Below are 24,822 nucleotides of genomic sequence, written 5' to 3' on the forward strand. Positions count from 1 at the left end.
CATCTGGTCTTCAATGGATAGTGGCAAATGCCAGCAACATTTTTCCATTATTAGTGAAAAGTACCCTTCAGTCAGCGCTTGTGCTGGCAAGCCCAGAATACAAAGCATCATTGTGACTCCAGTGGCACAATGACTGGCGGACTAACCCCTTCAGGACCTGAGAGGGAAATATCAGATTTAACTGACATTACTAGATGTAAGAAGACAATAAGAAAATAGGTAGAATGTATAAACTCAGTTCCACTTAGGAGAGTTTCTTCATGTTAAATGTATTTATAGCCAAAACGTTTTCAGTTTTAGATTAAGTAGAAAAGGATTGCTCTGCCTTCACACATGAGTGATTAAGGACCCATGTACATGAGACATTTCTGAACGATGGAAACTGACTGCTGAAAAACGCAGGTTAAAAAAAGTCTGTTTAGCCGCGTTTTCCTAATGCATTTATGCGTGTTTATGTGCGTTTAGAAGCGTTTTTTAAAGATAACCACAGGAGAACCTCCCAAATGCCTAGAATGCACTGAAAAGTGGTAAATTATTAACTATCTCAGACTGTTTCAGAGAAATACAGAGAGTAGAAGCAGAGACAGCAGTATGTGTTGAAATTAGCTTAGGTGTGAGTTGCTCATTAACATTTCTTTTGTTTCCAAGCTTGGGAAAGGTGTCTGGTGGAGTGAGTCATTAAGGCCACCTGGCAGGAGGTCTTCATGAGGAATTTGAGCTGTGAATGGGCATTAACATATCTTTTGTTTCCAAGGGTGGGAGAGGTCCAAGGTGTGAATTGGTCATTACAATGTGTGACAAGCTTGGTAGGAACATCCTGTGTTCAGTGTTTTGTCCATCTGAGTACCTTGAAGACGCTTTGCATGCATTTTTCATGATGAAAAAAGGCTCTGGACAGCATCTGCAACTGTAAGAGTAAAAAAAAAATTTTCAGACGCAAATGCTTATAAATGCGATTTGCCACGTTTAGCCACGTTTACAAGTGTTTTGCTTTTGAAACACTTATAAAATCGACTGCTGAACGCAAGTTTTCTGCGTTCAAAAAAACGACTGTAAACTCAAATGCCTGTAAACGACTGTAAACGAAGATGTGTACATAGGAAAACATTATGATGAGTTCAGGGGCTGCTGAAAAAAACGCTGAACAGCTCCTAAACATGAGTTTATCAGCTGCAGTGTACATGAGCTTGAAGATTCTAAAGCGCTCTTAAAAAAATCTTGTCTATGGTGCCTGTTCACACTTGATCGCACGAACAGGCACCACAGAGAACACAGTTTGAGTGTTTTTGGAGCTTCGAGCTTGAAGCTACAAATCGCTCAAGTGTGAATGCAGCCATAGGGACTAGGTGTGCAAGGAAAGGACCAAAGTCAGAACATATAAAATTCACATCAATTTTATTAATTCCCATGTCATAAAAAAAAAAAAATGTGTTTCAGGAGTTCAAAGTGTTCCCTTTCATCAGGACATCTAGAGTGATCATACTAGTTACTCCTTGCCTTGGGATCCCTCCAATTTTATCAGTCCAGTATGCACTTTGGTCAACAGTGCCAAGCCTTGACAAAGAGGGACCCTATCAAACCCTTAGCATGTTGACTTATTACATAAGAGTATGAATAAAACTGAATCAGAACTTTAAATGTTCTGGTTTTAAGGCATTCTTATCATCTATCACACCTAGTCCATAGTCGAGTAAAGAGCCATCCTTCAGCCATCACTTTTGAGAGAGCTGCCTATGAAGAATAATTCCTTTATATTGCTTAGGAACAATCTTAGGAGAGATCTGATTTTCTGATTTTTTTCATTGCTGTCTATGTCACCACTACGTAGGTACACAGCATGCTGGTGACCTAGACTGAAAATGACCAGAACGGAAGGTGAGGTGAAATCTTCCAATGGTGGCATCAGTTCAGGTTTCAACTAAGAGGGAAATACCTAAAACTTTGTGAAAATTTCATCTTACTTCCTGCTGCATCTCTGTTACAGGAAGTTAAGGGAAATCGCATGTTTCTGTTTATGGTACCCTTTCCCACTTCCTCAATTTTCACCTAGGCAAGGATGACATTGCCTTTTATGCTAACCCTCCCCCCTCCACAACCTCTTGCGTTAACATCACATATCCCTGAAAGACACAGGAGTAGTCTCTATGTGCCTCTTGATATCATACATGTGCAGTAGGGAGCCAGCTGGGAGTCATCAAGAAATGACAGTCAGCTCCTGAAGCCAAGGTGGCGGCACCAACGTTTCAATGCTTTGGCCTGAATTGGCTGTGAGGAAGACAGTGGTGGGCTTCATATGCTGGTAAGTATCCATTTCCTAAATGTAAGCAGCTACAGTATTTGTAGCTGCTGACTTTCAATTTTCACATGCGCAGGTGAAGATTCAGTTTAATAACTGAATAAATTGCAATTAATTTTTCAAACTCCTGTGAGATTCTTTGAGACCAGGGGCGGACTGACAACGCATGGGGCCCCCAGGCAATAGGGATCATGGGGCCCCTGTGTTCTTGTCCAAACTCAAAAAAACCTATGAAAAAAGGTACCAGGGGCATCTCATGGGGCCCCCTACTGACCCCGGGCCCTCGGGCAGTGCCCGTGTTTCCAAATGGTCAGTCCACCTCTGTTTGAGACGTATTACATTGTAACACCAAATTAATTACTACTGGTCTGGACTAGTGACAGAGACGTTTAAACCACCAAACAGCAACATGCATGCAGACCACACCAGGTTATAATCATTACCCACTTTACATCTGACCTATAGCAGTCTTACTGGTACAGGGTGGCATTCCTGTGCAAAATCCCATATATATATATATATATATATATATATATATATATATATATATATACACACATACACACACACACACACGCGTACCTTGGTTTACGAACGCCACTGTCCCCTGAAACATCAGCTTGTTATGTGACTTTCTTTTGAACCAGAGGATTTCCACCGCATGACAGAACCTTCGGTTCCTTGAGTATCTACTCTTTTTATCCTTGAGCCTGGGTTCACACTGATGTGGTGCAGAATTTGCACCGGTTTCTGTGCAATTTCCGCACTGCATCATGATCGCACCCCGTTCATGCGGACCACTGCGGGTGTTAACACCCAGGGGCGAACTGACCATTTGGAAACTCAGGCACTGCCCGAGGGCCCAGGGTCAGTAGGGGGCCCCATGAGATGCCCCTGGTACCTTTTTCATAGGCTTTTTTGAGTTTGGGCAAGGACACAGGGGCCCCATGATCCCCTATGGCCCGGGGGCCCCATAAGTTGTCAGTCCGCCCCTGACAACACCCCAAAATTGGTTCGAAAAAATGCAATGCGATGTGCAGAATCAGATCACATGGGTGTGAATACTTATGCGATCTGATTCTGGTTCTGGTGCAGACAAAAAAAAAAGGGTCTTGCACTATTTTGGTGCGCATGCGGTGCGATCTAAGCCATACAAAATGGCTCAAATTGCACCACACAGAAATCGCATGTGATTTGCACAGGAACACGGTGCTGTTTCTGTGTGAATCACATGCAAAGTGCCGCACCACATAAGTGTGAACCCGGGTTCAATCAAGTGCTGTGGATAATACACTAGGTGTTGGCGCCTTTCGTTTTATATTGTTTGTAGAGAATGCTTTACAGGTAAAAAAATCTTAAGGCTTTAGAACCACTTTAAAAGGGGAACAGTTAAACCTACAAATAAACCAGAAAATCAATTTATGGGCCTAAACAAACTGCCATAGTTTGTAATGTCTAATCTAAAGAAAACCAGACTCAGCAAACATTTACAAAGCATTTACCAAGCCATAAAGTGGAAGTTCACCCTGGAATGGCTCTGTGAACATTAAACAGCACTAGAACACATGTACCCCTATAAATGCATAACACTGTGTATTATATGGCTGTTTCATATCCGTAGAGTGAACTTCTGCTTTAAGTGAGTTTCTGAAAGAGTTGAAATAAGCGATAGATGAAAAGTGATTGCCAGTACTTATGGATGAACCTGGAGGATGATCAAGCAGTAATCTTTGTGGACCAAAAGACACAATTACTGAATTCAGGTGCACTGATTCCTCTGTGAGAGCTCCTAAGACTTTTGGCCAAATACATTGTTGATACAGTTCATAAACGATTCCAGCTGCATCAGAGTGAATTTTTTTTATACCTCTGCCTTAACATATACGGCTTTATTTAATGTGCATTGAGCAATAGTTTACATTTTTCCATAGCAAAAGGTCGGAAAAACAGCTCTCATTTGCCTGCCCAGTCTAAACTACTTAAAGTGAACCAGCATTCACTTTAACATCCATAGACTGCAGGCAGCATTAACCAGAAAGCATCTTGCAGCCCCCGAAGGCATTACCAGGAACCCCAACAGGTAAACAACAATGCCAGTTTCTGAGCTTGTGCTTGACGCCATCTTTGTGCCTCACTGTAGGTTTCAAGGCCGTCTACTGTCTACAGACGGACCAATAGGAGATGTTAGGAGATTCTTCAGCTTTAGTGCACCCATGAAGCTTGACAGGGTATCAGACAACGTGTGCAGGAACCTCTGGGGATTGTTTAGGATTTTTTGCCCCCATCCTTCTGTTTTAAAGGAAAATGTTATTAATGTTATTAATTATTATTATTGTTATTAATTGTAATGTTAATAATTATAATTATTGTTATTAATTATTATAAATTGTATTAATTGTTTTAAAGGAAAATATCAGCTTATCCCCTCAGCTTCCTCCTCCGCCTAGCACTGCCAGTCATTCTACCCATTCCTGGGATCCCAGACTGTCCATGACCCACCCGTGGGCTTAAGTCTTTGAGTCTAAAGACTTAAGGTGGCCATAGATGGATTGTTTTTTTTTGTAGCCAAGCAGGCCGAATAAAAAAAACAAAAAACAAACAAACAAACAATCTGATTCCTCCATCACACAAGTAAGGTGGATAGGGGAACCTTACCCGATGAGCCAGTTAGGGAGATTTACTAAAACTGAAGCACTCAAAATCTGCCCCAGTTGTGCATGGTAGCCAATCAGCTTCTAACTTCAGCTGGTTCAGTGAAACTTTCTATTCAGAGCTGCACAAGATTTTCCATGACCCCTCCGCTGTTAGAATATACCGATCAGTGGTATTAGCCATTTGGCTACAGCAGCTGATCGAGACAAATTTGCAACATTCCCGAAGTCAATCATTAGATCAATTTCTTTTAAGTGGGAGTGGCCACGGATTGCTCAAACTTTGACTGTTCTTTGCTGTTACAGACGGATTTCGATCCATCTATGGTCAGCTTTACATCAGACAATCATCCTCCCATGTGGCTGATATCTAATCTTATTAGTTAAAGCTGGACTCAAGGAATGAGACAAAACCTACCCTTGCCGTGCCCCCCTCTCACTGTACTGCAAGGATTAAATGCTTATTTAGTCTAGGGGTGTATAGATAATACCTACCCTGTCCTTCCGACTGGCTGGATCCAGCACTGTCCTCAAGCTCCGGGCTGTGGGAGGTCCCTCTGAGGCATCAGGGGTTATGAACCCTGCTTTGCATGTGAAGAGGCAAGCATGCAACCATGGCCCGAAGCTGCTTAGAAAGGATGCTGCAGGAGACCCAGTGCATGGAGTGAGGAAGTCTGCTGGAACCAGAAAAGAACAACACACTTTATCCTTACATCTCTAGACTAAACAAGCATTTAACCCTGGAAGTGCGGTGGGACCCCACTGCAAGGGTAGCTTTTGTCTCATTCCAGAAGTTCAGTTTTTAAGTTCAACCCTAGGGATAGTTTGTATTCAATTGTTACATTGGTCCAATATAACATTGGTCTGAGCTTGGACCAAAGTAAACATGCATATTCCATACCCAAAAAAACACTGTAATAACGGCAACTACTGCAGTAATTCTCCACTTCCACAGCGGACCCTCTGGTATGGCATATGTATACTTATATTGGTCAAAGCTGACCCAATGTGCCCAAGCCATTTCAAAATATACCTGGAGTTCAGCCTAAAGAAATTAACAGAGCAATTGCACAGATCCACTGACAGCTCCTTATTGTGGCTATTCTACAATGTTCTATACTTAATACCATAGCAAAACTATGGAGAAGCAAGCTATTAAAAAAGTAAGTGATATCAAATATGACTTTAAAGTGGTTGTAAAGGCTCAATGCATAGAATGCATGAAGGTAAAAAACCTTCTGTGTGCAGCAGTGCCCCCAGCCCACCCCCCATACCTGAGCCCCATCACGATGTGCACAACAGCCTTGGCTGTCCCGGGTCTCTGCCTCCTCATTTGCGGAGATTGGCTCCTACTCCTGTCACACATGTGGTGGCTATTTTGGGCCTATAATAATTTTCAACATATTTACCATCTGTTGTATCACCTCAACACACCTCCATGTATGTTACTGTGACTGTGGGGGGAGGGGGATTACACAAAAGACTCAATGGAGGTGAGGGGGAAGGCAAATGCTTCTTTGTGTACCTTGCTCTGAAGCCCACCCATTGGAAGATAACTTGGGTGGGTGGTTCTTGGGATGGTCTTGTGTAAAGTGCATAAAACACCTTGGACAAAGGATAAGCCCTCTCTTTATTGTGTGTGCCTTCCAGGAGCCAGACCTCACAACATCAGGGTGTCTGTAATGTATATTACCATTGCTCTGTCTTTTTCTTGTAACTATCTCTTTCTTGTAGCCTTTGTATTGATAACATTCTGCATTATATTTTTCTTGTATTTGATTAATAGAAAGCTTCCTTGCTGTGTAAATAAATTAGATCTTTATTTTTTGCACAGTGGTTATCTTTTAATATTAACACTATTGGCTAAATTCAGGTATAGACAAAAGGTTATAATCACTTATTACGTTTATAATCTGTATAGAATCAAGTAAATAAGTGTGGGTAGGAAAACCGCCAAAACAAATGGTGCCCCTTTAGTGAGGAAGTCTGAATGTTTAGGTAAATGTTACTTCTTGTGTGGAATAGACAATTATTTACATCTTTCTTTGTTTTCATGTCTATCTTCCATTTCTGTCTAAAATACCTAGACTAGTAAGCTTTGTCGAATGTCATTTTTACCTTTTGTCTTTACTAATATTTTGATGAGACTGATTATGAACAGTATAATTGAATTAAAATTGTACTGAGAGTGTATAAGGAAACATCATAACTGCTGGGTTGCGCCTATTGCAGCGGTGTGTGAGTATGAATGAAAGAGATCTGACTGAACTTAAGAGGCAGTGAAATAAACCGTAGGATCTGTGCCATTCTGCCTAAAGGTTTTCAGTTGACTCTCGAATTAGATTTTTGGTCAAGATGCTTCCCAATCTTTGCGATTGAAACGTACCTGTGGGCCTAAATCACATTGAATGATCTTGTTGTGTATGAATCTGTCCTCTTTGTAATTTAGTAACTGTAGATTGTAAGTGTGTAGTTAGATCTGTGAGAACCAGCTCTATTGTAACTACTACACACCATACTGCAAGTAGCTGTGCCTCAATTAACTGCCTGATGCACTCCAAGCACTCAAATCTTGATTATTTAAGTTTGCTCTAATCCTTCTTGGGATAATAGGAGCAATTTAGGAAAAAATCTGTCAGAATACTTCAGAAACGTCCACTGGGGGGATTGAACTATCAAGTTCGGGTGATCCCCAGGTTGCTTGAAGGACTATATTACAAGTAGTGAAAAGCAGCAACGGTGACAGGGGCGGTACCTGTCAACCCAATCATTGGCCAGAGATTAGCTACCTCTGGGGGCAACCGCTTAAGGTTGGGAATTATTCCAGGGTCCGGTATCCGTAAGGATGGGTAACAGCATCAACTCAAGGAGGGCGTCTAAGTGTGGCAAACCCTGCCAACTGACCCCAAGGGAAGAGATGATTGGTAAATATGGACCCTGGGTGGTAGAATATATACATGATTGGGAGCGCTGGACTGGAATGAAGTATTCTAAAAGAGGTACTTTTAAACCTAAGACCTGGGAAGACCTCTGGTATGATCATCGTAAAAAGATGACACGCCCAAATGAAAGAGATGCTTGGAGTATATGGCTGTTAGAGTCAATGAGTAGGGAGGCAGGGAATGTATTTAATATGGAATCATTCCATGAGAACTCATTCCAAACACTTGAAAGTAAATGTATAAAAGGAACAGTCACAAAAGTCTAAACCCCAGAATTGTGGCATTGATGAACAGGGGGACAATGAGCAACCGTCAGGACTGGGGCCTTATGCAGTTACCCAGTCCTTGCCAGTGGAATTCTCAAGCACTGATATGGACTGTTATCAGCAGTTGATGAAAAGGGAGAGCCACAAGGTAAGGCCAAAAGACTGTGAGGAACAGAACGAGGAAAACAGAGAAGTTAGTCAGGGAAAGGCCAGACTGGAGTTAGAAGAAGATACAAAATCAAAACCTAGCGGGAAAAGTTATAGTAAGCGTGCGGGAAAGACTCCACTGATCTTTGCTGCCTGTTGGATGGCTAAGGAATATGAGCATCTGAAGGTGCAAAACGAATCACTACAAGAAGCTCTTGAAGTATCCAAAAGCGAACTGAGTAGTTTAAGAATTTCTGTAACCAATTCTGATGCTAGCCACCAACAGCTAACAAGAGATAACAAAATATTACAGGAGGAAATTGATCAGTTAGTAGAAAAATTGAAGAACACAGAAAGTGAATTGAATCAAATTTCTGTTGACTGCCAGAAGCAGCTTGCTCATTTTCCCATTAAAGCAGATGATAAAAAGACTGATTTAAGTATTTGTGAATTCAGTGAAAAATCATCCTCTCCTAGTTTATGTGTGAACATTTGTAAATCTCTGGATGGTAGGAGCGATTGTAAAGCTGCTCCTTCATCTTGTAAGCAGCCAGAAAAATTTGCTAATCAGGTGTCAGTCACTGAATATTCTCAGTCTAAAACACAGCCTTTAGTTAATAGATGCCGGACCACCTTAGAAAAGATCAAATGTTATGAATGTGGATTATTTGGCCACATTGCACGATTTTGTCGACCCTCTTCTGCTGGAAAGGTAGTGAAGCAAAATCCCTGCAGGACAAGGAGACGTGATGTGGAAGTGTATTCAGCACGCTTTGGTACGTGGCCGAGGTGTAATCAGTATGAACGGCCGAGATCATGGGTCCCATTCCAGCAGATGAAGGTAGAGAATGCATCTATACAGGTTGAGAATAAGCAACTGAAAAGGGAGGAATCATTAAAGGAATCTCAAACTTCCAAAATGGATTTTATGGAAGCAAAAAGAAAAAGTCCAGGTTATTGGAGAAGACATGCTGGTATTAGTGGTATCTAGAGTTTGTCTTTAAGATAACAAATTTTAAGAGTGTGTTTATGGAATCTATGTTGTCTTGTCTGAAGGTGAATGTAATATTTGTTTAGGCTTCAAAAATCTAATGTCTCAGTTGCTGACAGCCCACCAACAACTGCCCCCCCCCTCCTGTATAGCCAGGTCTGTGAGTGGAAATGACCCTATTCATATGCAAATGTTCTGAGCTGTATTCACTATGATGTGTTTGTTTTTCTAGAAAGACGAGTTTTGGAGAATTTTCTTGGTGAAGTGCAACATTTTGTAAATGAATGGTAACACTAAAATGTTTGTTTTGAGCTGCTCATTTTTATTTTAACCATGGTGAACAATGTTTTTTTTTTGGATACTAATGGTATACCATAAACAAAATCCACGTGGTAATAATTAGTTGACGTCAACAATTTATTTTTTTGTAATAGAAAAAGTGCACTCTTTAAACATCTGAGAAATTTTTTTTTTTAATATTCACTGTAAGCTGTGTTGCTGTTGTAAAGCCCTAACCATTGGTTATTTATTTTTTAGGTGGAAATGTAATGTTTTATGTCTAAATTTTATTGGTGTTTTACCTCACAGGTTTTGTCATTGGCTTTCAGGGCTTTCCGAACAGAAGGCGATCATCTCGTTCCAAAATTATCTTTCTCCTGTATTGTCTGTTTTCACGTGTCCATGTTTATGAGTTTCACCCCCCATTAGCTAGATGGTGCTTGTTTGAGTTTGTCAGTCCAGTTGTGTCTTACTGTTCAGGTCTAGGCGTGTGTTGTATGTTCTAATTGCCTTGTTGTAACCACGTGATCGTTCATTAAAACTTTTGGCCCCATATTGGTGATCCTCAGTGTGCTGGTGACGATTTGCTTTGCTGATTCTGTTCGGTTTCAGCAGATGGTCGCTGCAGCACCCACTTATACACACCGCCATTGGTAATGCAGGAACGTGTGCGTTTGGATTGTACGCTTGTATGTCCTAATCTGACATGTATGGAGCTCAAGTATGAACGAGTTTCTTTGCTCCACTGATTGGCGACTAGGTAAAGCCAGTTTTCAGATGGAAATCTGATTAAGACAATGCTATAAGGCTAAAAACTGTTAATACATCTATTGTGTTTGTGTTTTGTGAAGATATTCCTAAGGATCAGTAGGTATGATGGTATATGTAGTGCCATGGCTTTAACTTGTAAGGTTTGGCTGATCCTTGTTGTCTCACAAAACTTGTGTTGTGGACTGGTTAAAGCCTGCGGGGGACCCGAGTAGAGGAGCATCCGGGCTGCTCTGTGCAAAATCACTACACAGCAGGTAAGTATAACATGTTTGGTATTTAAAAAAAAAGAAAATATGAACCTTTAGTATCGCTTTAAGGCAGGGGTGTCAAACTGGTGGCCCTCCTGCTGTTGCCAAACTACAAGTCCCATGAGGCATTGCAAGGCATTGCAAGACTGACAGTTACAAGCATGACTCCCAAAAGCAGAGGCATGAAGGGACTTGTAGTTTTGCAACAGCTGAATGGCCACCAGTTTAAAACCCTTGCTTTAAAGGCAAACACTGCAATATTAACTCAAAATATGCACTGACTTGAAATACACTTTCATTTTTCTTTAAAGCCCAACTCTGGGAAACTTGGAGATTTTCCCTTACAGTGGGGCTGTGTCCGCTCCGCAAGGATTACCTGCTTGTTTAGTGTACAGGACATAGAAAAGATTTACTTACTGAATCCTTAAAGTGTCACTAAACCCTTATCTTAAAAGACTATCAATAAATGCTATATTACATGCTGTTCATACTCACTTGGTCGCTATAGGATTTGTTTTCTATATTCTGCAAAAAAAAAAAAAAAAACCTGGTTGATCCTGCTGTTCTCCCCTGCTGCCCATGTCCTAAATGCAGCTGGGGATTTTGCAGAGCAGTGTTGGCAGCTTTGCACATGCTCAGTTTTTAGTGTAATTCGGCCCGCGGAGCGTGATAAAAAAAAAAAAACAGCCAGGGCAGGCAAACATTGGCTGTCAGGATGCGTGTAGGCGGGGCAGCGTGACGAACGTGAGGGGAGCTAGGCTCCTCTCACAGTCCGCCCTGAAGACCGGAACGGCGCGGGAACACGGCGAGAGGAACGTGTGGAGCAAAGGTAAGTAAATTGACACAGGGGGGACTTGGCTTACTACTTGGGGGGGAATAGTACTATGGGGGATGAAATACTATATGAGGGATGAATTAATATGGGGGATGAATTAATATGGGGAATGAATTACTATATGGGGGATGAATTACTATATGGGGGATGAATTACTATGGGGGATGAATTACTATATCGGGGATGAATTACTATATGGGGGATGAATTACTATGGGGGATTAATTACTATATGGGGGATGAATTACTATGGGGGATTAATTACTATGGGGGATGAATTACTATGGGGGATTAATTACTATATGGGGGATTAATTACTATATGGGGAATGAATTACTATAGGGGGGATGAATTACTATATGGGGGATGAATTACTATATGGGGGATGAATTACTATATGGGGGATTAATTACTATGCTTACTATGGGGGAATATTCATTCATCTACTCTTGGTCCGGCCCCCGGGTCCAATATATGAACCCATTGCGGCCCTCAAGTCAAAAAATTTGCCCACCCCTGTTATAGAGTCACATATGTGGGCATATACACAGTATTAAGTGGCAGCTCACTCCTTCCCTTCTCCTCCATGCTCACTAACCAGCTAAACACAATAGGGGTGTGCTATTACATGTAGACTGATGGAGGCTTTACCTTCCTCTTATTCTAAGACACAGGGGAGGGACAAGACACAGACTGTGACTGGCAAAAAGCCATCCACATCATGTTATTGCCAAAATAATAAAGATTTGATATAAAATATATATTTGCATGATTTAAAACAGTGTATTGATATGAATTCTTTATTTTTACTCTGTATTCCAAAGGCTTTTTTTTGAACATGTGACTAGCAGCAGAGGTCTATAGGCTCCGCTCGCCACTGTTTTCCTGCAGACAGGCTGAGAAAGAGCTGGGTCATTACTGATTAGGAAAAAGGTACTTAGTTTTTTATTGTCAAAATAATTACAGTGCCATCATCCATATACAGAAAAAGAAGGGACAATGTAAATTAAACAGTGTGTGTTAAGTATCACTTTAATGCTGCTAGACCAGTTCCCTTCAGTGTCTTCTCCCCAATTCACTTGTGGCCTAAATTCCTGATGTCAGCAAGACCAAAGCAGGGTCTATTGCCCTGCATGGAATGTGATGACACGAGGGACAGTCCATCACCAGAGCGCGAGGGGTTTTCATTTGTAGGGGGAGTGGAGGATCAGGCAAGTAAAACTGCTTTTACTCTCCCCTAGACAAAACAAGCAGTTAATCCTTGCAATGCTGGTGCAGCCCCACTGCAAGGGGAAATGTTCAGATTTCCTGAAGTAGTTTGGCTTTAAATAAGTAAATATTTAATGTATTTTATCATTTCTGTACTGTCCCTGTATAATCATCTATTATTAATACTATAAGATATACCCACGTTTTCCCATCATTTCCTTTCATCATTTTACTTTGATCTGCTCCAACTATTGCTAGGCTTTAAATAAATGGGTTAAATTTAGCCAAGTCTGATAACATCAATATAAGTAGCAAACAAAAGACAGTTTAATGTCTCTCTTGTGGTTCATCCAACCAGGAAACACAGAAAAACATTAGCCAAATATTCCGCTTGCTCTGTATCCATCAGATAGCAGGGAATGGAGCCAGCCCTATACAGCCACTCAGCATCCATAGATGGGAAAAAGTTCACTTCATTTACATGGTTGCCAGTTACAATTACATCTTGTGGGTGGACTGAAACCACGGAAAGTAATTAGCGTAAATGAAAAACACAATTCACAAAATGAGTTCGCCCCAGCAAAGTAGAATGTTATTAGTTTGGACCAGGTTCAATGATTCTCTGTTGTTGTGATTCTATGAAGCCGTTGGCGTATTCTGTTTTATGTCATCACACCCAGGCTTCTGGATAGACGCGGCTGGAACTTTTGGTAATAATAAAAATTTGTCTACATTGTTTTATCTTGTAGAAGGGAGCAATTTTATTTCAGAGACACATTTTATATCAAGCCAGGGCAATGACAAGTACAAAAATAGAAGCTGGGTAATAAAATAATGTCACAAGAAACAGCAGTACATTACTTTGAATGTACAGTATAGCACTCTGAGCCTTTTTCTAAAGGGTTTGTCTACTTGTCTTTTTAAAAAAAACATATTTAAACCCAACAGCAAAAATCTAATATTTTCCGTTTATGGTTTTGTATCGGCAGTATTTTTCTTGTTTCAGGCTTACCCCCCCCATTTATTTTCACCTAGTCATCCTACCAGAAAGTGTGTTAGGATTACAGAACTTTTCCCCCTATGTTAAAGTGTTACCAAACCCAGGACCCTGCATTCACTATATCTGGTTTCCCACAGTACACAGAACATGGAAATGCAATTATTTTAGGAAATATAAACTGCTAAATACCTTTTCTCATCAGCAGTTAGAGAAGTCTTGTGACTTCTATCAGTGTCCAGCAGAGCACTGGTTAAAGCTTGTAAGAGGAGTTTTCATTCTCCTGTGGGAGGATGCAGAACCCCTGACCTCTGTCTGGAAAGTGCTGATTGGCCCTGCGCTGAAAACATGCATTCTCCCAAGAAAAAAAAAACCCTCCAGCAATACACACCAAACTGAGCATGTGCAGCTTGCCCCCAGCCTCTGTTCTATCAGGAGGTATTTAGGAGATACTGGAAGAAAGGGAGGATTAGAGAAGATTTGATCAAAAATCCTTTTTACACAATGCAGAGGATTAACCCCTTAGGTTCCACAGTGAGTATAACAAGCATGCTTTACTGCATATAAAGAAAAAAATTTACTGTTGTGGGTTTAGTAGCCCTTTAAAGGAGAAGGGGGGTGGTCTGTAGTCCTCCTGACACACTTCCTGCCCTAAAGCAACAATTCTTATTTATGGAGGGACAATGTTGCCACTGTAGGACAGAAAGTGTTTTAGGACTACAGAACACCTTCCCTTATTCCCTCTTCTCCAAAACATAGGGAAAGGTGTGCTGTAGTATTTTTGCTGCCGTTTTAGGGCGTCCCCTCAGATTTTTGTATTCCATCTTGTCTGCATATCCTATTTTGTGTGGCTTCCCAGTCTTGTATTCCAGGATAGACCTAGATACCCGAGGTGTTCACCAGGCTGTGCTCCTACTACCTATATGTCCTTCATTGTTTGGTCCTCTAGTGTGATACTCCAGGGTAGATGTACATGATTAAGCTACACGTCAGGTTGTGCCATCATCCCCTTTTGTGTGTTTCTTAGTCTGCTGTGTGGGTTACCGGCAATCATCCCTATGCAGCAGTGCTGCATCTTGGCTTTTGTTTAAGTTACTGCAAGACCAACCATTCATCTTTCCCTGATGAAGATTCTTTAGAAAATGAAACACGTTGGACCTACATTGTATAATCAATCAAAATCTGATTTATTAGACACTACAACTATATGACATGTACTGATTGGTGATTTTCTTTAACAGCAGTTCTGTATCAGCCTGGTTTTTATTGTGGTCTTTTATATGGGTTTTCAATAAATATCACTGTTTTATAAGGTTTTGTTTATTTTTCTGGAGCCTTAAAAATCACAATTTCCCTTCTTTCATATTATGGAAAATAGTATTTTTTATAACATTGAGATAAGTCTGCAAAGCACACAGGACAAAATACAGCTCTGGATTTCAGGCAGGATCCATAAGTATTTTTTGGTATTCAAACACAAGGCTCAGTTTGAAGTAGAAATATAGGCAAAGTGTTTTCATTTTGGGAAGAGTAAGGAAGGGTTAGTAGCCCTGTCAGTTTTTTTTGGCCATCTGTGTCCCATTGTGTAGATTTCCTTTCACTTCCTGTCCCGTAATCAAAACAGGAGGTGAGAGGAAATCCCTACAAAATAAGGGAATTCATTGGGCCCCCCAGGTCACCAGAACTAGTGTCCCCCTTGGAAGATGTCCCCTCTATTACTTTTATTGGGACAGCCCAAAATTTGGGATTTTCTTTTACTTTCAATGATAATGATAAACAGGACAAATAGAGAGGATGAACAGAGACACAGACAACAATAAAAACCTAATAAGTATTCTAATCCCTCTCCACCCTATCCAAAACTTAAAAAAAAAATTTCCTTTAGTTATACTTTAATGTAAAATTGTGCCACCTCACTGCCGGATTTATCATTGCGCACGAATAGGGTGCGTTGCACACCATTGCAGGGCAGTTGCATCGCGGCCCTATAGACTTGCATGGGTTGTGTTCGGCGGCAGTAATGCAACATGCTGTTTAATTTTTGCCAAAGTCACACGACCATGGCATGTGTACAGCCCGCAGTGGCTGACTGTCTATGTTCAGATGGCTGGTCGTTGGGTTTTAAAAACTATGGCTTAACTGCCTAGTTTTACTGCCCTGCCAGGCCATATGTGTAATTGAACCCCAAGTGAGGGAAATTCCAAAAGGCTCGCCGAGAGACACAGAGACTTCAATTCTTCTTCTTTCAAAGCATTAAGGAGAACAAATGAATTCGGTAAAGTCACTGGCTCTGGGCGGGCCTAGGCTCCCCTCCAAAGTGTACCAAGAATGTGCCTTAAAGCATAAAAATACTGCAGGACCCTAAAATGTAAAAGAGCCCAAATCACTTTAATATTTCACACTATGATCACAAAAAACATCCAACGCGTTTTGAAGGTTAAACCACTCCCTCTTCATTAGGGCTTAAAAACTTGAATGGACTCAGTAACCCAAAATGAACAGACAGCTCTGTATAAGATCTAATTTGCTCATTTGTGGGAGATCAGTGAAAGGATATGCCAGCATAACATACAGTGTACAGTATGACTATCTTCTTAGAAATATGTGGATATGGTACCGGTGCAGGCCATAATAATATTACATTCAGATTGCTGCAGCCAGCTCAGGTCAGAGACGACTTCTGATTGACTTCATGGGTTACTGCACTTTTCTTTCCATCACCATTTTACTGAATAGACCTACTTATGGCTGACTGTCAAGGCCATGATCAAAGCATTGTGTGGGAGAACCATGAACGATGATGTATAAAGATCAGCTGCTGACGGCTCTCAAGTCTCACAGTGATAGCTCCTTGCTCCATCACTCATTACTGGGGAGATGAGCTATCAGAAGATGTTATTAACATTTCACAGACTGCTATAGTATGTAAGAACAGTGAAGTATATGATGATTAAGAAAAGAACATGCACAAGAGTTCCCTGTTGGATATCATGGACAGTTTATCATCTGTCAGTAGCAGGAAGGTGTAAGATCTGCAAACCATGTGTCTTGATTTGGAGCAGACCTAAACTCAAGCGGTCTACTGGCTAGTTAGGAGGGAACTAATAGTGGTCGGCTGAGAAAAACCACTCTAGCCAATAAACTTTGCCCTGGGCAGTCTTGACAAAGGAATCTCACCCTAGGTCATGGAGAGGCCTCCAAAACCACAAACATTCCTTTATCTGAATGCCAACTATGGCAGCAGGTGAACATTCCCAAATATATGCAGACACCTTAAAGACACCATATTCTTTACCAAACATGATTACTGATCGGTGTATAATCGGTGAGAGAAACCTCAGTGAATACCCCATTGGATGTTGCCTCTTGATGTTGTCATCCAGCCTCTCGATCAACACGAGAAGGTGAAGCCAAGTTGTCAATCACAGCCCACATGTCACACACCACTGCACTACCTGTCCCATTTATATAATAGGTCAAAGAGAGCACCAAAGTAAAAAATCCTTAGGAGTCCAAAGTCAGCTGGTTACAACAAGTATGGTAAAAGACAGACAATGCATTTCTAGGGCTGTCCTTTGCCCTGTTTTTGTAGCCAGTTGAATAATATAGAGTTTAATAAAGTAAAGCATCACCAAAAGCAGAGCTTTAAGGCCTCCTACCCTCTTTAGGAATAAGCACTTTTTTGGGGGGGGAGTGAGTGGGGCCATTCACAATGTGCAGCACAGCACGTGTGTGCATGCGCAGTGGGCACTCAGCTGTGAAGTCGTAAGCTGTCATAGCTGGGTGCCCACAGTTAAGATGCCGACACTGGGGGCCGAAGATGGATGGAAGACAGCGCTGGATTGTGGAACAGGTGAGTGTCTGTTTATTAAAAGTCAGCAGCTACAGTTTTTGTAGCTGCTGACTTTTATTTATTTTTTTCACTGGAACTCCGCTTTAAGGATTTTTTCATTTGGTGCACTCTGACCTATTAAATTTGAATTTCAAAGCTTGGGTGAATGACCTCACCTGGGGGATCCCACATTGTGATAACCTGTGAAAATCTTTGCCCAGGGCCCCTCTACCAACACCACTTATTCCAGGTATGGGCCACTGCATTTTGTGTATGTCAGTAGACAGGGGGAGTAGTAAAAGATGAAGATGAGGACATAGCTGCTGACTTTGAACAAAAAGTCAATATTTGCATATCGGTATCAGAGCTGTGTCTTCATCTTACACTGTCTACTTTGTAGAGAGAAGAAGTGCATTTCAAACAGCAAATGGAGTACACAATGTGCACATACTTGTAGAAAGGAGCGGGTTGGTTTGAGAATATATACTGTAGCTACTCCCCCGCCTTACTAACCCTCATATTAAAATAACACTAGGGGGCTACCTAAATACCTTTCAGTAATTTCTATCTGCTGCTCAACAGCCAGGATCTGTTTGCTGAGACCGATTGGCTGTTTGCCTGAACTGCCAATCAGCACCACTGATAACACCCAACCCCACCCCCCCGGAGCTCAGGCAAAGTAGAGACTGCTGTTATGGGAAACTTTAATGATTTTATGTCAAAGTATGTTAGGTTTTGTTAGGCTTATATGTTTTAAAACTGTTGATTTATGCGTTTCTTTTAAAGTTCATCTAAAACCAAATCTTGTATTTTTAATTTGGGATAGAGTACGGGAGGTTTGAACTGCCATCAGTTTTTCCTTGCCTGTGTCTTCAGGGAGATATCCCTTAACTTCCTATTTTTTAGGCTCAACAGGAAGTGGGAGGATATCTTTCCAATGTGAGGGGAAACCACCTCTTAAATAGTCGTCATGGGAACAGTTGTCCACAACAGAAGATTTTCCTTCTATTCCCTAATGGGGACACAAGCAACAATAAAGACCTGAGAGTTGTTCTAACCCCTCAGCACTCTATTCAAAATGAAAAACTAAAAATAAGTCTTTAGTTACACTTTAAGTAAGTGTGAGTTCATCATGTTGAGACAATATGTAAGGTTAGGCAGACATAGCTGAGAGGACTCCTGAGTTCTGTTACTTGCAGCTGACCTCATGCTCACATGCGGTTTCCTGGCTTCTGAGTGTGCATAACAATGTAAGATAGCAGAGCTCATTACATAATAAGAATGTAAACTCTGGGCCTGTGTTGTTTGATCAGGCACACTCAGGAGATGTGAGACAGTCCATCAATTAATAAGGCAGCAATGAAAGCAAATACAGCCAGGCAACCAGCCTTTCCAGAAAGTAGCAACCTCTGTATTCCTGTCAAAGTGTGTTCTTTAATGATAAATAAGAGGCTAAAATGGACCTTCCATGCCAAACAGAAGGTCTGCTTTTTGCAAGCCCAACATAAATAGCTTTACCCTCTTTACAGCCACATAATACATATGTTCAGTGGCAAGAAGGGTGAGCTTTATTGCCCACACACCGTTCATATGCAGCCATGGCGTCCCCCCCAATTTTCTAATGAGGATACCTGTCTCTGTAACAACTAATGGTGACTTCTGTTCCGGTAACAACTGATGTTAACACCAATTCCGGTAACAACCAATGGGAACACCTGTTCCAGTAACAGCCAATAGTGACATACACTATATTGCTGAACGTATTGGTCCAGCCCTCCAAATCACTGGATTCAGGTGTTCCAATCACCTCCATGGCCACCAGTGTAAAAAATTAGGCACCCAGGCATGCAGACTGGTTCTACAAACATTTGTGAAAGAATGGGTCACTCTCAGGAGCTCAATGAATTCAAGTGTGGCACCGTGAAGTCCATCTGTGAAATTTTCTTGTTACTAAATATTCCACGGTGAACTGTTAGTGGTATTATAGCAAAGTGGAAGCAGCTGGGGACAACAGCAACTCAGCCACGAGGTGGTAGGCCATGTTAAATTGAAGAATGGGGTCAGCGCATGCTGAAGCGCACAGTGCACAGAAGTCGGCAACTGTCTGCAGAGTCAATAGCTAAAGACCTCCAAACTTCATGTGGCCTTCAGATTAGCACAACAGTGTGTAGAGAGCTTCATGGAATGGGCTTCAATGGCCAAGCAGCTGCATCCAAGCCTTACATCACCAAGTGCAATGCAAAGCGTCGGATGCAGTGGTGTAAAGCACGCCACCACTGGACCCTAGAGCAGTGGAGACATGTTCACTGGAGTGACGAATCACACTTCTCTGTCTGGCAATCCGATGGATGTGTCTGGGTTTGGCAGTTACCAGGAGAACGGTACTTGCCTGATTGCATTGTGCCAAGTGTAAAGTTTAGTGGAGGGGGAATATGGTGTGGGGTTGTTGTTTCAGGGGTTGGGCTTGGCCCCTTATGCTGGCTATAGACGGGTCGAAAATCGGCCAATTTTTCATCCGAAAAGAAAAAAAAAAATTCAGCTGATTTTTGCACTGTTAGTGGGTTAATTGGTCGGCTGTTTTTCAGGTTTTTTGCACAGATTTTTTTTATCGGTCATGTTGAAAAATTTGCGGCCGATTTTCCCAGCAATGATGGGCAAATTGGCCAATCGTTTCACTGATAAAAAACCCACGCATGAGCAGTGACTTGCAAGGGACAGAAGTTTTTTACCGTTGGTGGTAACGTCGGCCGACCAAACGACCGATTTTTTTTTTTGTTGAAAAATTGGCCGATTTTTGACCTGTCTATGGCCTGCATTAGTTCTAGTGAAGGGAACTCTTAAGGCGTCAGCATATCAAGACATTTTAGACAATTTCATGCTCCCACCTTTGTGGGAACACTTTAGGGATGACCCCTTCCTGTTCCAACATGACTGCGCACCAGTGCACAAAGCAAGGTCCATAAAGACATGGATGAGCGAGTTTGGGGTTGAAGAACTTGACTGGCCTACGGAGACTCCTGACCTCAACCCGATTGAACACCTTTTGGATATGTGAAGACTGTAAGCCAGACCTTATTTTTTAATTTATTTCAGGTACTTATATAGTGCCATCAATTTACACAGCACTTTACATATATATTGTATGTTTACGTCAGTCCCTAATCCTCAAAGGGTGTACAATCTAAGGTCCCTAAACTTAAATTCATATACATCCATACTAGGGCCAATGTAGACAGGATCCAATTAACCTACCAGCATGTCTTTGGAGTGTGGGAGGAAGCTGGAGTACCCAGAGGAAACCCACGCAGGCACAGGGAGAATATGCAAACTCCAGGCAGGTGATGCTGTAGTTGGGATTTGAACCAGTGATTCTAGTACTGCCAGGTGGAAGTGCTAACCATTTAGCCACTGGGATGCCCCAAGCCTTCTTGTCTGACATTAGTGCCTGACCTCACAAATGCACATTCCCATAGACACACTACTAAACCTTGTGCACAGCCTTTCCAGAAGAGTTGAAGCGGTTATAGCTGCAAAGGGTGGGACAACTCAATATTGAACCTATGGACTAAGACTGAGATGCCATTAAAGTTCATGTGCGTGTAAAGGCAGGCGTCCCAATACTTTTGACAATATAGTGTATGTAACAGGAACAACTTATGGGGACAGCTGTCCCAGTAACAACCAATAGGAACACCTATTCTGGTAGCACCCAATGGGGACACCTGTTGTGGTACCAACCAATACAAACCCCTGTTCTGATAACAACCAATGGGACACCTTTTTTGTTATCAACGATGGGGGTATCTGTTGCAGTAATAACCAGTGGAAACACCTGTTATAGTAACAACTAATGGGAACATCTGTTCTGAGGACAGCTGTTCAAGTAATCACCATTGGGGACACCTGTTCCAGTAAGAGCCATGGGGACACCTGTTCCAATAGTAACCAATGGGGACACCTATTCTGGTAACAACCATGGAGGCACCTGTTTAAGCTATACCAATAGGGACATCTGTTCAAGTTAGGATCGTCCCTTACTTTGGAGAAATTTCTTGGGGACAGGAAGTGAAAGAATATTTCCTCAAAAGGATACAGACAAAAAAAAACCCTGAAGAGTTTTTAAAGCTGAACTCTGGGTATGATCTGTATTGCATAGTTAGATTACTCCAGTTTAGCATAATGTAAGTATGTATATCTTATAACTTAGGGATGGCTACTATACAGATAGCCAAGTGACTTCCATTTGGTTTTTGAGTGAATGGACATTTCCAAACGAAAACCACAATCATTGTCATTGTTAGAAATGAATTTGCTCAAAAAAAAAAAAAAAATTCCATCCTGCTTCTTTAAATTTTCTCATCACTGACATCAAAATTCTACTGTGTATGGCCAGCTTAAAGTGGTTCTACATCCAAAAGGTTTTTACCTTAATTCATTACCTGCATTAAGATAAAATATACCTCCCCCACCCCAAAATACTTCCCTGAGTCCTGTATTTATCCGTCTGCAGCAGTGCAGATTTTCTCTCTTCCCTCTCACAGGCTCAGAGACAGCAGCAGGAGCCATTAGCTCCTGTTGCTGTCAATCAATTGCTGTGAGGAGGTAATAGGGGTGGGACCAAGTCATGCTGTGTTTGTCTATAAACACACACAACCTAATTCAGGAGCAAGCCTGCAGGTGTGCCACCGAAGGAAGCAGCAAAGAAGAGGAGGAGCTGAGAACACAAGCAGGGGACCTGAGAAGAGGAGGATTGGGGCAGCTCTGTGTAATACCATTGCACAGAGCAGGCAAGTATAATATGTTTGTTATATATCAGTATATATATACACACACACACACACATACGCACACACACATTTTTTAAATATGACTTACAACTGCTTTAGGTATGCAAATACCTAATAATTTGTGAAGCTCAGCTTTGAGGGGTAGCACACTTTCACCTTTGCACTTACATGCATTTTTAACACATTTATAAGGCATTAAAATGCTTTTTTTGCCTCATTTTCACTTGAAAACTGTGTTTATGTGCGTTCCAGCCCACTTACACACATTCTGATGCAGAAAAAAAACATGCTGCTGAAAGCATCTGCTGCAAACAAGCTGTAAACATTCTCTATTCTAGCCACAAACAAAAACAAGATTAGGTTTCAGCTATACTTTAAAATCCAGCATAAGCCCTGGGTGACCGGTCCTCTGTAAATATCAGTTCTAGATGAACTGGCCCTTTAAGAAAACAGTACAAGAAATCATATACAGTCCTGACACCTGCACCCCATCCCTGGCAGCCCCCCCCCATAGTACAGATGTGATCTCCCTCCACTGAGACCTGCTGTCACACTGGTGACCAGAATGAGGAAGGCAGCTGTCAGCTGATGGGGTCACTTACCTGCTTCTGGTATAGTGTGTCCTAGGGCAGTGCTGAGAAGAGTGTGCAGGTAGAGTCCCAGGTAGACAAACATAGCAGAGTTCAGGCTGGGGATCTTATCTCTACAAGCAAAGCCTAGTCCTCATCCCCCAGAAATCTGCTGCTGCCCAGGGTCTGGTTGGCAGTGCCAGGAGGAAGGTGCAGGGGCTCCGCAGAGCTGACCATCGGATGGCCTCTCAGGGTTCCAGCACTGCAATCACAGCCTGTGAAGTCATCCCAAACTTCTTCTGTCTTCTTCTGCCCCCACGTGTTCTACTCTGCAAGGAGAAGAGAAAACTTCATTTCTCTACACACCCTCTGTGTACTCAGCCTGAGGACAGGGATTCTGCCAGGTCCTAATGCTGCCTCTGTGCACCTTCCTCTGGACTAGGAACCCAAATCCTGGGACAGCTCACTACCAATGTGCCTGAGAACAGAAAACCTGCCCTGCATGGTACATCCAGCCAATCATCTGCTGACAGTTCATTTTACGGCTCCCTTCACACCTATGCAGTTTGTGTTTTGTCTGTTTTGCAGTGCTTTTTGCAGTTCGTTTTGCGTTTTTCTAAACGCGTTTTACAGCATTTGCATTAAAGTCGCACTACATAAGCATACCGGAAATCGTCTCAATATCACATTGCATATGTGAACCAAACCTAAATCTTTTGTACTAAAAGGTGTCTGTGGATGAACTAAAATATAAAAATGTTACATAGAAATAGCACAGCACCTTACATATGAAAAAAGGTTAAAAAAGAAAAGCTTAGGGGAGGAAGGAGTTAACAAGCAGTAAACTAGAAACAACTTTTATGTAAAAACACAAAACAACCAAACAAGTACTAAACAAAATACATTGTAACAGTTATAACAGTGTAACAATGTATTTGTCAGTGGTGTGTTTGCAAACCCTCTTTATACAGGTGTTTATTAAATACCAAAGTACAATGGGGGGGGGGGGGGGGTAATTCTATAAAAGATTTGTGACCCTTTTCTGGTGGTAGAGTCCCTTTAAAACAGTCTGTGCCTCATTTATAAAAGTCTTGCAACAGTTTTGATGAGAGTTCTAATGCGTGTGACAGATTCTGGCAGCTCTTAAAGCATAACTCCACAATCTGAGCACCACAAACCAAAAATACTAATTGATTCATTTTTAATATTAAAAGAAAACTCCCCCATCTATCTATCCATCCATCCATCCATCCATCTGTGTCTCTCTGCTTTAAACACCCTCCTAGCATTTCTGGCAGCGGCTATCTTGAGTAAGGGCAGATGATTCATGTAGCATTTATTTCCCAGAATCAATCTGTCCTTAGCTCAGGCATGCAGGCAGGAGGGCATGCCTAGCTGAAGAAAACCCTCCTCCCTTTCTGAAGACTCCTGGGATGTATGACATTTGCTTAGGCATGGAAACCAGGATGTAACTAAAGATATATAAAAAACAGTTTAAAGCAAGTAAATATAATATACCTTCCTACCTCTTTACCAAGGCTAGCAGAATAAGGATTCAAAATAGTCAATGGTGTCTGAGAGAGTGAAGCTCCAATTTAAGGGCTGGTTCACATTATAGAAATGCAGTCCAGATGCGTTCTGGATGCGTTTCAGCATGCATGTTTTTGACTCGTTTTTGATGCAGAAAAGAAGCAACTGAAATGCATGTCGTGTGAACTGGCCCTAAGGGTATGGCAGCTCTAAGAGCCCTAAGGGCCAGTTCACACTAAATGCATTTCAGATGTTTTTTTTCTGCATCAAAAACGCACAGAAAGTAGGTTATATGGTTGTCAATGTAATAGTTCACATCAGTCATTGCAGTTGCAGTGCGTTCCAGTTGCAGAAAAAAAAGTAGAACATGCTGCATTTTTAGTACAAGCAGTAAAACACATAAAGAACGCACAAAAACACCTAAAAAATGCACTGGAACACACATGTCCCTATTTAAATTGAAGAAAAAGAGA

At 41.6% G+C, this 24,822-nt stretch overlaps 1 protein-coding gene across 2 annotated transcripts in view; it reads right to left on the minus strand.

Annotated features, from left to right (window-relative positions):
• The window catches only part of VWA1 (von Willebrand factor A domain containing 1), a 169,769-nt gene extending 146,518 nt beyond the window's left edge, over window positions 1-23,251 (minus strand). Inside the window, exon 1 of one of the 2 annotated variants that reach the window (XM_089652556.1) lies at window positions 22,853-23,251. In XM_089652556.1, coding sequence (XP_089508682.1) covers window positions 22,853-22,925 — 73 coding nt within the window. In that variant the 5' untranslated portion in view covers window positions 22,926-23,251. The remainder of the gene's footprint in view (window positions 1-22,852) is intronic. The other variant, XM_089652555.1, reaches the window with a different exon arrangement.
• Window positions 23,252-24,822: the final 1,571 nt, after the last annotated feature.

Source organism: Staurois parvus, unplaced genomic scaffold, assembly GCF_062004578.1.
Source record: "Staurois parvus isolate SC_StPar_1 unplaced genomic scaffold, SC_StPar_1.0 ptg000686l, whole genome shotgun sequence".
Taxonomy (NCBI): domain Eukaryota; kingdom Metazoa; phylum Chordata; class Amphibia; order Anura; family Ranidae; genus Staurois; species Staurois parvus.